The sequence below is a fragment of the Bombyx mandarina genome, chromosome 28 (assembly GCF_030267445.1).
Source record: "Bombyx mandarina strain Sakado chromosome 28, ASM3026744v2".
Taxonomy (NCBI): Eukaryota; Metazoa; Arthropoda; class Insecta; order Lepidoptera; family Bombycidae; genus Bombyx; species Bombyx mandarina.
Window position 1 is genome coordinate 675,119 of NC_143233.1, and position 11,925 is coordinate 687,043.

The 11,925-nt window shown below is 43.1% G+C and overlaps 1 protein-coding gene across 1 annotated transcript; it reads left to right on the top strand.

The window, feature by feature from the left end:
* The first annotated feature begins 1,934 nt into the window (after window positions 1–1,934).
* Window positions 1,935–9,881, top strand: LOC114249839 (uncharacterized). Its single transcript, XM_089739044.1, has 4 exons — window positions 1,935–2,083; window positions 5,725–5,849; window positions 6,278–6,468; window positions 6,784–9,881. The coding sequence occupies exons 1-4, from the start codon at window positions 2,050–2,052 to the stop codon at window positions 7,235–7,237; spliced, it is 804 nt and encodes a 267-aa protein (XP_089595170.1). The 5' UTR covers window positions 1,935–2,049; the 3' UTR covers window positions 7,238–9,881.
* The last annotated feature ends 2,044 nt before the right edge of the window (window positions 9,882–11,925 follow it).

Consider the following 11,925-nt stretch of genomic DNA (forward strand, 5'->3'; position numbering starts at 1 on the left):
AAAACGATGAAGGGTCCCACCGTACCCGGTACATACGACCGACCTGGCCCCCAAATAGGACCCAACCAGCCGGCGGAGGTAGAGGGGCACTCCATGCCTCTCCAGTGCCCCCCCTATCACGGTCCAGGGCAGAGTGTTAAATGCGTTGGCGATGTCAAGAGACACCGCCAGCGCCACCCCACCCCGAGAAACGGCCTCGTCCGAGAGGGACCGCACGCGAAGAATTGCATCCACGGTCGAACGGCCCTCCCGGAAGCCGTACTGCTCCGCCGACAGGTCAGGCCCCACCCCGACCAGGTGCCGAACGATGCGGGCAGCCAGAATACGTTCCAGCAATTTTCCCGCCTCGTCCAGCAGCACGATAGGACGATACCCGGCGGCTGTATCCACCGGGCGCCCCTCCTTCCTCAACAACACAAGTCTACCCGTCCGCCAGAGCGACGGAAACCGTCCCGACTCCAAGCAGCCATTATATAGCTCAAGGAGCCGGTCCCCCAGGGCACCGAGGGCCAAGGCCAATACCCGGCCGTGGACTCCGTCCGGGCCGGGGGCCGTGTCTTTCGCAGTCATCTTGACAACGGCCACCCGGAGCTCTGCCTCGGTAATACGGGGCACCTCAGCAGGAGCTTGGCCGTCGACGGTGTCAGACGGCCTGCCCATAGCGGGAGGGACAAAACCCTCCCGCTCCTGCGGGAACAGCGCCGAAACGATGTCCCGCAGCTGCTGGGGCTGGAGACGCTCAGTCATAGAGGGGGCCCACGGGCGTAACTTACCGCGTACCAATTTGTATGGGCTCCCCCACGGATCCGCTTCGAGCGCCTCCAAGAGTCTCTCCATGTTCTGCTCCTTGGCCCGCCTGATGGCCAGCCGCAGGGCGTCCTTCGCAGCGCGACATTCGCGGTGCAGCCGAGCTTCCTCCTCCGCGAACGCGACGGGCTCGTCGCGCCGCAGGCGGCGGCGACGGCGGTGTCTAGTGCACTGGCGGCTCGCCCGAATGGAGACCGCACGCAGTCTTGCAATTTCGGGCGACCACCAGGGCGACTGTCGCCGTCCTGAGACACACTTCTCTTAAATGTTTTTCTAATAATGACTAGTGGTTCCCCACTAGTCGAAATTCGACTACAATTAATTGAAATTATAAGTTTGAACATTATTATGGTTCTATTGTCAAAGATTATTATATTTCGATAACCACAGATTTCGCCAAGACTAGGTACACTATAGACAAATAATATTAAAGACAAACAATATTACCTAATCTATTCTTAATTTGACCACAGACTAACAAATGTTTGACAATAAACAAATAGTATATCTACATATATTGGTATATTTTGTGTCAAATACATGCTTGTGTGTGTAACATTTTTTTTTATTGATTTAATGTATTTTTTATGTATAATAAAAAGAAACTATTAATATTCTGCACTCCTTCTCTATATTCTCTATAAGTGTGGGAAATTTCATACTCCTCCGTCCGCGCAATTTTCGTAAAAAGGAATACAAAGTTTTTGCTTCGCGTATCAATAGGTATATAGATACTGTAATTCAAATATAAAATAATATCATAGTTATTATTTTTATTTAATTCTGGTATACTATATGAAATGTTAATGAATGTAATATGGATGCAAAATCTGAAGTAAATAAAATAAATAAAATAGTTGAATTTTTTCTTTTAAATGGCAGCAATTCTATCGCTGTCAGCTTTAAATAATATTAGAGGTTAAAAGCTAGCTCTGCATTTTTATTAGCTTCATCACTTCCAACCCCTCGAAGCGTGAACCATACAAGATATCAATATATCAACCCCTGTGGGACGTCTCCGTCTACTTCGGTATTGGCTAATCAAATAATTAACTCGACCAATCGCAGCAGGCCACCACCACCCCATTTCCAAATTTGAATATTTGTGCGAATTTCCCTTCAGTCGTGATCTAGCGCTCAATGTGTATACATCATTTTCGTGAAGAAATTTAATCCAACAGCCAATTAAACAGCGGTCGCGTATATTGTTTATTGGTTTACAAGTTAATAGTGTGTGTTTATATGCCAACTGTTACAGAAACATCAAGGAAAAAAGGTATTTAACTCATTACATACTAGATGCGACATGCGGTCTCTCTCGCGTATATGTAATTCAGACAGAATGTGTCGTTTTAGTGTTAATATTTAGTTTTTTTTTGTATAAATTGTATGATCTAAAATCTAAATTGTCATATACTATGTTTTTTTACCCTACATCGATATATTTTATAGTAGGTATCTACAAAAACACAAAACATCGTCCATTGTATAAAGCAATGTCTCTTCGTACAGGGTTGCCTGAAAAAGATTGCCTAAAGTGATAAGGCCGCTTTTACTGGTGATAGGTGATATTTCTGCCGTGAAGCAGTAATGTATTTCGGTTTGAAGGGCGGGGCAGCCGTTGTAACTATACTGAAACCTTAGAACTCATATCTCAAGATGGGTGGCGGCATTTACGTTGTAGATATCTATGGGCTCCAGTAACCACGTCTTAATACCAGGTGGGCTGTGAGCTCGTCCACCCATCTAAGCAATAAAAATAAAATAAAACTTAGCTCATGAGTGTCGTCGAATGCGGCTAAGAGCCAAAGCCTGACCAAAGCCAATAAATACATCCTAGGTCTAAGGTCAACAAAAGCATTACCAAGGAGAGTTGAAGTCAGGCTTGCGGCATGTCAATTTTACCCAAAACTTAGAGCAACATGAGAACGAATAAACTATTATACAAAATTTATTTTTTATTTATTTCATATATAGGTGGACGAGCTCACAGCCCACCTGGTGTTAAGTGGTTACTGGAGCCCATAGACATCTACAACGTAAATGCGCCACCCACCTTGAGATATAAGTTCTAAGGTCTCAGTATAGTTACAACGGCTGCCCCACCCTTCAAACCGAAACGCATTACTGCTTCACGGCAGAAATAGGCAGGGTGGTGGTATCTACCCGTGTGGACTCACAAGAGGTCCTACCACCAGAATAAAAAACATTAAATGAATATAATATAAATTAATTAATGAAATAAACATTAAACAAACTAGTCCAATAAAATATACGCGATCGAAATTATTTTCCTCCTTTTATAAGTACTAGAGGTCCCGCAGTAGTCGAAATTCGACTATAATTAATTGGAATTGTAAGTTTGTACACTATTGTGATTGTATTTTATACTTTTATAAACACAAATTTCGCCAAGACTACACTATAAAAAATATTAACAAAGACAAACAATATTTAATCTCAATTTGGCAACAGACGTCAAGAACAAAAGTTTGACAATAAATAGTATGCATGCGTGTGTGCGTCAAATACATGGTATTTAGTGTGTGTAATGTTTTCTTTATTGATTTAATGTATCTTTTATGCATTATTTTTAAAAAAAATTAGCATTGTGCACTTCTCTATATTCTCTATAAGTATGAACAATTTCATACTCCTCCGTCCGCGCAATTTTCGTAAAAAGGGATACAAAGTTTTTGCTTCACGTATTATTTATATGTATTGTTCATTCACTAAAATAAACATCACAAAGAAACTATTTAAATAAAGCACCATTATTACGGGGTATCAGAGGAAGCCGTTATCGCAGGAAACACTATAATTAACAAATACAGAAATTGTATTTGTAACAAAAAGCCGTTCGGAGTAAGACGCGCTCTGATGTTTTGGATGACTTACGGCTTACAGAGCTGTGCTTGTTTGATATTTTTTTTCCCTACATATGCTGATAGCCTTGAGAGGCTATTTCAGTTTCACCCTAACGTGTGTAGGTGAGCTCACGGGGCTCAAACCGGAGAGTTGCTAACACTGACCCTAGCAAGAGCAGTGCTTCGCAGAATCTACCACCGGATCGGAAACGCGAGCCACTGAGAAGATCCGGCGAGAAACTCAGTGGGCTGTTTCTATGGGTTAATTCACTCGTCGAGCCCTTCGTCACAAGCGACGGGTTCGACGAGGACGGTGACCGGTGCTTGTGGTGCCTAAAAGCACCGTTAATGGATCAGGAGGATCCGTAATGACGTGCTTTGGGCGACGTCGACGGTTTACCATTCGGTCTACAGGACCGGGTATGTAGTTTCCAGCGGCCACGACAAGAGGGTTCTCAGGTCGTGCCGCCTTCTCAAAGTGGCGCAAAATGTGCTTGTACTGTTTTATTGTTGTATGGGTCCGTTCACCGTGAGGTTGCGCGTGTGAATGTGACAAAAAAAATCACCTTTCTGATTTGAAATCTGTTTTTACACATACATATTATTATCGTCTTTTCGCATTAAAAGCGTAGAATTTCCAAAAATGATCGAAATTGAGTTAATATGCGGAATCATTTGGTATCATCAGTATTTTTCTTATAAATACTGTCAAAAGAGCGTAGTTTAGTTTTAATTATTGTTTTTAGTTTTGCTATGTTTTGACTACTATTAACAAAATTAATACATAATTTTATCTTACTTTAAAAGACAGATAATGTAACCGGTAACAAAAAAAAATATTGATGCAAAGATGATTAATATTAAAAATATCACACGTTAAACCTTTAGAACACTCTCCTGTAAAATTAGCAAGTTTTAAGATTATACAGTTTTAAGGCGAGAAGACGATATGTGTTCACGATGTCCGCGATGAAGCAACAGGATTGTGGATTGAAAAAAATACCACTATGTTTGCTTGTTATTCTCTTGTCCTGGCTCGGGTTTGTACTCCTGGTCCTGTCTATCCCGGGCGCAAAGCAGTTACGCATCCTGATCCAAAGGAGTAACGTAATCTGGCGAAGGCGGCTTTCCGTAGCCCCGACGCGGTCAGATAAGGAATGTTTATGCTTTAGAGACACTTTGAACATCTCTCAAGACATCCGTATCGTTATGAAACACGAAAAGTTGATTTACAAAAAAAAAAGATTTGTGGTTTTATGAAACCACGGTAAAAGTGAAACTTTTTTTTTCACATTATAGACATTTAATTCTGACAAACAACATCTATACTAATATTATAAAGAGGAAAGATTTGTTTGTTTGTTTGTTTCGAATAGGCTCCGAAACTACTGGACCGATTTGAAAAATTCTTTTTCCATTAGAAGCCGACATTGTCCCTGATGAACATAGGCTACTTTTTTTTTTTTTTCGGCTTCATGTGTCTTTTAATGTTTCCGAAGCGAAGCGAGGGCGGGTCGCTAGTTTAGATTAAACACTGACAAAAACAAACAAAATAGAGTGGAGCACTAGCATAAATGAGTAATAGTCTATACACTACACGGTCAGCTGTGGCTCTAACGAGCGCCTTTCACTGTATCCGTACTCCGCGGCCGACCGTCACGCGACATGCAACACACAGACGAAAAAGTTTGAGACGATGTAATAAAAGTTTTACTTTAAAAAGACCAGCATTAGTAATAATTGAAGGCGGCGAAAATCGTTGATGATATCCACAACTACTTATTTAGTATAGCTTTCTTATAAACTAACAGTCAAACTAAGCCATTTTTAAGGAATCAATGGTGGCTTTTTGCAAGCTACAAATCGCTGAAAGCCGTGATGGAAATTATCCGTATCCAGAGTAAGGCTGGTATGGCATTTGGTAGCGATACAGCATCATGCGTCGCAGAGTGTGTTAAGTAGTATAACGCTAGACCCTTCAAACTTAAGAAGAAAGTTGCTTGGTAGCCAAAAAATTAGTTTCCCATTTTAAAATACTCTCATTCCGTAGCGCAACCTATAATGGCGTCGGATCAAGAGTCTTGTTCGGACGAGGAGCCTGACAGTGAGATGCTGAGTGACGACCTGTGTCTCCCCGACAGTGATGATGACAGCAGACAGCCGAGAACAATACAGGTAAGATGTGAAGTCGAAATAAAGACACGGCGCTGAGGAGACGCTCGCGGTATCACACGTCCACGTGTCCACTTAAATGCAAGACACAAAACTAGTATAAGTAATTTTGAGGCTTAAATCCCGTTCATAACGATCATTTTTGAATTTGCTAAACTATAATACAAATACTGTTATTCATGGACACGTAATGCGATAATCTGCGAGTATTTTACTAAAATATAATTTGTTAGAGTTTCAGTACATATCACGACAATAATTAATTTAATTTTGAAATAATTAAATTTCATAGCGATATCATGAATGCAGTGAAGATGGCTAACTGTTGGGCCTACGTGGGCCTAAAATTTTATAGATGGCGATCATTTTTTTTCATGTAGGTATACAAAAATGTCAGAGCTTAAAAATGCTTTGAATTCGAATTGTCACAGAATATTTCGGAAGAGCTGTCAAATCTGAACCCTTGCTTGCTGCGGCCGCCACGGAAACTCTTCACAAACTGCAGAGAGCGCTGGAGGCAGCAGAACGTTAGTGGTGCGTTTGCGGAGCTTCGGAGACTGGTGCCCACTCATCCACCAGATAAGAAGCTATCGAAGAACGAAATACTCCGGATGGCTATCAGGTCAGTCTTCTTACTGGTGGTAGAACTTCTTGTGAGTCCGCGCGGGTAGGTACCACCATTAATGCGTTTCGGTCTAAAGGGTAGAGCAGCCGTTGTAACTATACTGAGATCTTAGAACTTATATCTCAAGGTGGGTGGCGCATTTACGTTGTGGATGTCTATTGGCTCCGGTAACAACTTAACACCAGGTGGGCCGTGAGCTCGTCCACCCATCTAAGCAATAAATAAAAAATTGTATGAGAAACTAATCTAAGAGGCAAACAGCCAAAGCAATATTTTCTTGAAAATTCCGGTAACTCGATAAAATTTACACAGGTACATAGGACTTCTTTGCGAGGTCCTAGAATGGCAGAAGAACCACAGCGTCACGAATAAGGAGAATTCCGGTAGCTTGGCGATCAAATGCGAATCTCCGCTGAGTCCTCAATCCAGAAGACTTCGATTAAAACGACAGTGTTTTGATGAAGACGGTCCCAGAGCCAAACTGTACCACGATCAAGAAGAGTATTTCCGGTACGGCAACGAAGAAAATCAGGAGTTGTTAAGAGGAAAGGGCTTGGGAAGACCAGATTTGTATTTCGGGAAGGAACACCTTAGGGTGTTGAGACACCAGTATTACTATTCGCCGAGGTGGAGACAGACTTACCCGTTCAGAAGTCTGGCCGATCGCAACGGGAATAACTTGCTGATGATCGCTCCCCTCCAGAATGGGGGGAAAGAAGATGTAAAGCCGAACGGTTGTAAAGAGAACGAGAAAGAAGATAAATAAGTAGCGTTTCTAATGATTTGCGTTGTTAGGCTCTAAATCGCGATCTCGTAGAAAATTATGAAACAAATTTAGAACTAGTTTCAGAATTCTATTTATTTTTAAACTTATTGGAGGAAGATGGAGAAGGTGATTCTGATTGGGCACAGTAACTGTCACGTGTTAGTAATGCCCAATGTGCTAAGTGCGAGTTTTTTAACGTTCTCGATAGCGTAAAAGTTAACACAAATTTGTATGGGGTTCCAGTTTCTCTTCATTTGTCGCTAGGGGGGCTGTTTCAGACTCCATACAAGTTTGAGTTAACTTTTACGCGATCGAGAACGTTAAAAAACTCGAAATAAGCACACAGGCGGTGATAAGTTGAGCGGGAGAGTGCCAAGCTAAAGAAGTCGAAAAGTTCCGTAATTTATCAATACGCTTTTATTAGTTTGGTACTACGTTTGCCGTTAAGGAACTGTTCCCACTGCATACTTTGAGTTAACTTTTACGCTATCGAGAACGATGAAAAATACTCGAACTAAACACACAGGTACTCATCCGAGCTGCTTCTCTCCATCTCTCGTATATTCTATTCTACGTCCTTTTTTTTTATTGCTTAGATGAGTGGACGAGCTCACAGCCCACCCGGTGTTAAGTGGTTACTGGAGCCCATAGACATCTACAACGTAAATGCGCCACCCACCTTGAGATATAAGTTCTAAGATCTCAGTATAGTTATAACGGCTGCCCTACCCTTCAAACCGAAACCCATTACTGCTTCACAGTAGAAATAGGCAGGTTGTAGATAACCACCCACGCGGGCTCCCAAGAGATCCTACCATCAGTAACTACGCAAATTATAATTTTGCGAGTTTGATTTTTATTACACGATGTTATTCCTTCACCGTGGAAGTCAATCGTGCACAATTGTTGAGTACGTATTTCATTACAAAAATTGGTACCCGCCTGCGGGATTCGAACACCGGCGCATCGCTAGATACGAATGCACCGGACGTCTTATCCTTTAGGCCACGACGACTTCAAAATGGAACGACGTCCTTTATTCTAATTGAAAAAAGTAAAACCAACAATAAAACAAATTTCTGGTTGCGTTAGTGGGTTGTTATTTTAGGAGTTTGGATCGTAAGTTGAAAGAGTGCTGTCGTATGATCTGTTCAGTTCAAACCATTTTTTTTTTTTTTTTTTTTTTTTTAACGCTGGGGAATCCATTTACGGATACCCGGTCCGGGGGGGTAACGAACCGGGTTATGTCGGACTCCGGCGCCTCCTGAGAGGAAGAGGGGGACGAGAAGGTCCTCCACCTCCCCGAATTCCTCGCAAGAGACTACGCCTTGAAAAAGGCGCGCGAAGCACTTGCCCCGCAGAACGACTACCGACTAAACCCCATCGAGCTCCACCACACCGGCTACACCAGACATACGGTACCGCAGTGCGCGCCGAAAGTCTGCCTTCGCCGGTACCCGTCCTGATGATAAGACGGGATTTCATCTCCGGGAAAATCCCGAAGGACGTCATTTCGGGAGATACACCGTGGGCGGCGCACAGGAGCCACCTTGCACCGCCCCACCACCGGACCGACAGTCGAGTACCGGGCGCCCCCGCACCCGCCACCTGATAGTCCCTACGGGGGCTGAGCGGGAGCTTCACGCCCGCGCCGGCCATCCCGCCTTCTGCGCTGAGGTGCTGAAGAGGGATCCCACTCCCTTTCACGCTCCTCAGCCTCACGGGACGCCATTACCAGGTCACAAAACCTGGCCATGGCCTCCCACGAGCCCTGATCCTCTAACATGCGGGCGACGACAGCCCGCAGGGAGAGGTTTCTCCCCAGCACCGCGACGAGATCTCGCCGCGAGTGCTCCCAACGCGGGCACGTTTCGAGCGCGTGCTGCGCGTCATCGTCCGGGTGCCCGCACTGGTGGCAGCCCGGGTGTGGCTCTCTCCTGCAGACCTTCCACAGGTACCTCCCGAAACAGCCATGTCCCGAGAGGACCTGCGCAAGGTGAAAGGAGAGTACGCCGTGACGCCGATCCGACCATGCCTCCAGCACGGGCACCAGGGCCTCGAGGGTGCGCCGGCGGGTGGCCGAAGTTTGGCCAAGTTCTTTCAGCAATCGCTCTCTCCACTTAGCGTATGCTACATGACGCGCAGCACGCTTCCACCGACCGACAGCCGACGGGCCGGGCGACCGCCCCCGACTCAAGGCCTGCGCCTTACGCCGATATACCGCAGCCAAGATTTCGGCCTCGAGGTCCCAGGGTAGGGATCCGGCGAGAGCGCAGGCCACATCTTGAGAGATGGTGCGGTACCCCCTGATGACCCTCACCGCAAGCGCCCGCTGAGCTCTATGCAGCAGAGCCGCGTTTCTCGCGGAGAGTGCGGGACATTCAGTTCAAACCAGAGATTGAGCCGTCGAGAGAAACTTGTTGATGACATATTGAAATCTATTAAGATAGTAATAGTAAAATAATTTTGAAAAATAACATGACTACTAATAGCCCGTATTTCGGGATATCACAGTTAAAGCTTTGTAAAAATAAATCTTTTCAACAATACATCAGAATGTTTTTTTAATATAAATACTATTCAAATTTAATAATTTTAAAGATTTGCTTAAGTATTGTTTGTAGAAATAAAAGTTACCCAGTAATTCTTGTTTCAATTCACACGCCCTGTATCTACGTCCCTTTCTTACAGGTATAGCTGTCTCGTTTATCGATTAAGGGTTGGTAGGTTCGTAAGCCACTCCCTCGGCGCGATTCGAGCTTCAAGCATTACAGAAAGAATTTATGTTGCATGCCGATAATCTATATCTATACTATAATAATATTATAAAGAGGAAAGATTTGTTTGTTTGTTTGTTTCGAATAGGCTCCGAAACTACTGGACCGATTTGAAAAATTCTTTTTCCATTAGAAGCCGACATTGTCCCTGATGAACATAGGCTACTTTTTTTAATTTTTTTTTTTTTTGGTTTCATGTGTGTTTTAATGTTTCCGAAGCGAAGTGAGGGCGGATCGCTAGTAATGTTAATAATTGTGAAAAGTTCCGTGTCGATATTTAAAACAAATGTTTTTTGATACCTTAAGTTTAAGACAATCTCCGAATCTATTTACTGGATAATTTTCAAACTTAAAAAGCTTTATTTTGATGTAACAATACACTAAGTCAATATTGGAATGAAATCGGATTTCTTATAGTTGATAGTTGTTATCTTTTATAGTTGAATTCGAATAGACTGGGTTCAGTATAAAAACTAATTACAAAATCCACTTTGAAAAGTATGAGTTCAAAATCCGCTTTCAAAAGTATTTCAAAAGGTTATACGATACAATGTTGACTTTGACCTCATCTCTTAAGGTCAGTCACGATATTCACGGTGTGACGTCCATGAGCTCTGATGACCATTTGACATAAGGATCGTAAACTAAGTAGTTCAAACGTCTATGCCGGCCGTATGCTCATCTGCTTACAAAGGCAGTAATAAATGTTTTTATTTTTTATTTATTGCTTAGATGGGTGGAGGAGCACACGCCCACCTGGTGTTAAGTGGTTACTGGAGCCCATAGATATCTATATCGTAACACTCGCCCTAGTAAGAGCAGTGCTTCGCAGAATCTACCACCGGATCGGAAACGTGACCCACTGAGAAAATCTGGCGAGAAACTCAGTGGGCTGTGTCTATGGGTTAGTTCGCTCGTCGAGCCCTTCGTCACAAGCGACGGGTTCGACGAGGACGGTGACCGGTGCTTGAGGTACCTAAAATCACCGTTACACACCCGACATTTATCTTTGTAATTATAGGTGCGTTTTATTTGGTATTGGAAACTCAGTGGGCTGTGTCTATGGGCTAATCTACTCGTCGAATCCCTCGTCGCTAGCGACGGGTTCGGCGATTTTTTAGAAGTAGATTATATTTTATGTTCGTACTGGCAACTGAAAAAAATATACCTAAGCTCATATATTGATAAAGTCGAAGATAGCTTTGGCTTTCATACATCTAGTTATCAGGTCGCATAGATATACGTGGACGATCTCATGCGACCCAACTCAACGACCCAAATTATTTTCATAGGCCACAAACTGCCATCAATATTCATAAGCATCAGTTGACGGCCACAATAAGCCCGAATGAGCCACCCTTTTGAGGGTCTAATACGTTTTTAACTGAAAGTCAATTTCTCTCACGCGTCCCCCACGTATCATTGGCGCTAATACAATTAATATATCCCTTATCGCACGTCGACCAGGCGCGTGGCGTGAGCTAAGTGCTGAATTAATAGTAGCGATTTTTTTAAGGGGTGCTTTACTGGTATTTTTTTGTACAGCCAGACGAGTTCGAAGCTTTAATTTTGGAGCCCAGGCAAATATTCTTTAAAATAAATATTGATGTGTATAATGAAATATTTCATTAGAAAAGGTGATCAAGTTCAATAGAGTAAAATGAAATGTTATGGATGCCTTTTCCTAATTTCTATTATATCCTATTTCCTAAAAAGTCTGACTTACATCATAGAAATACTAGGAACAAACACAAGCTTGATGTGCCGATGAGTAGGTTACATAAGATACGAAATTCATTCGGGTGTTTGTCTGTGCGCCTGTACAACAAAATCCCACAAGATGTTCAGAACCTACATATACATAGGTTTAAGAAAACTATTAAAGAACATCTGTGCAATAAAGCTTACTAT

Excerpts from the sequence above, each read along its gene's own strand:
- LOC114249839 (XM_089739044.1), top strand. The coding sequence starts at position 2,050 with ATGCCAACTGTTACAGAAACATCAAGGAAAAAAG. Across the intron at positions 2,084-5,724 it reads AGAAACATCAAGGAAAAAAG|CGCAACCTATAATGGCGTCG; the intron begins GTATTTAACTCA and ends CTCATTCCGTAG. Across the intron at positions 6,469-6,783 it reads ATACTCCGGATGGCTATCAG|GTACATAGGACTTCTTTGCG; the intron begins GTCAGTCTTCTT and ends AAATTTACACAG.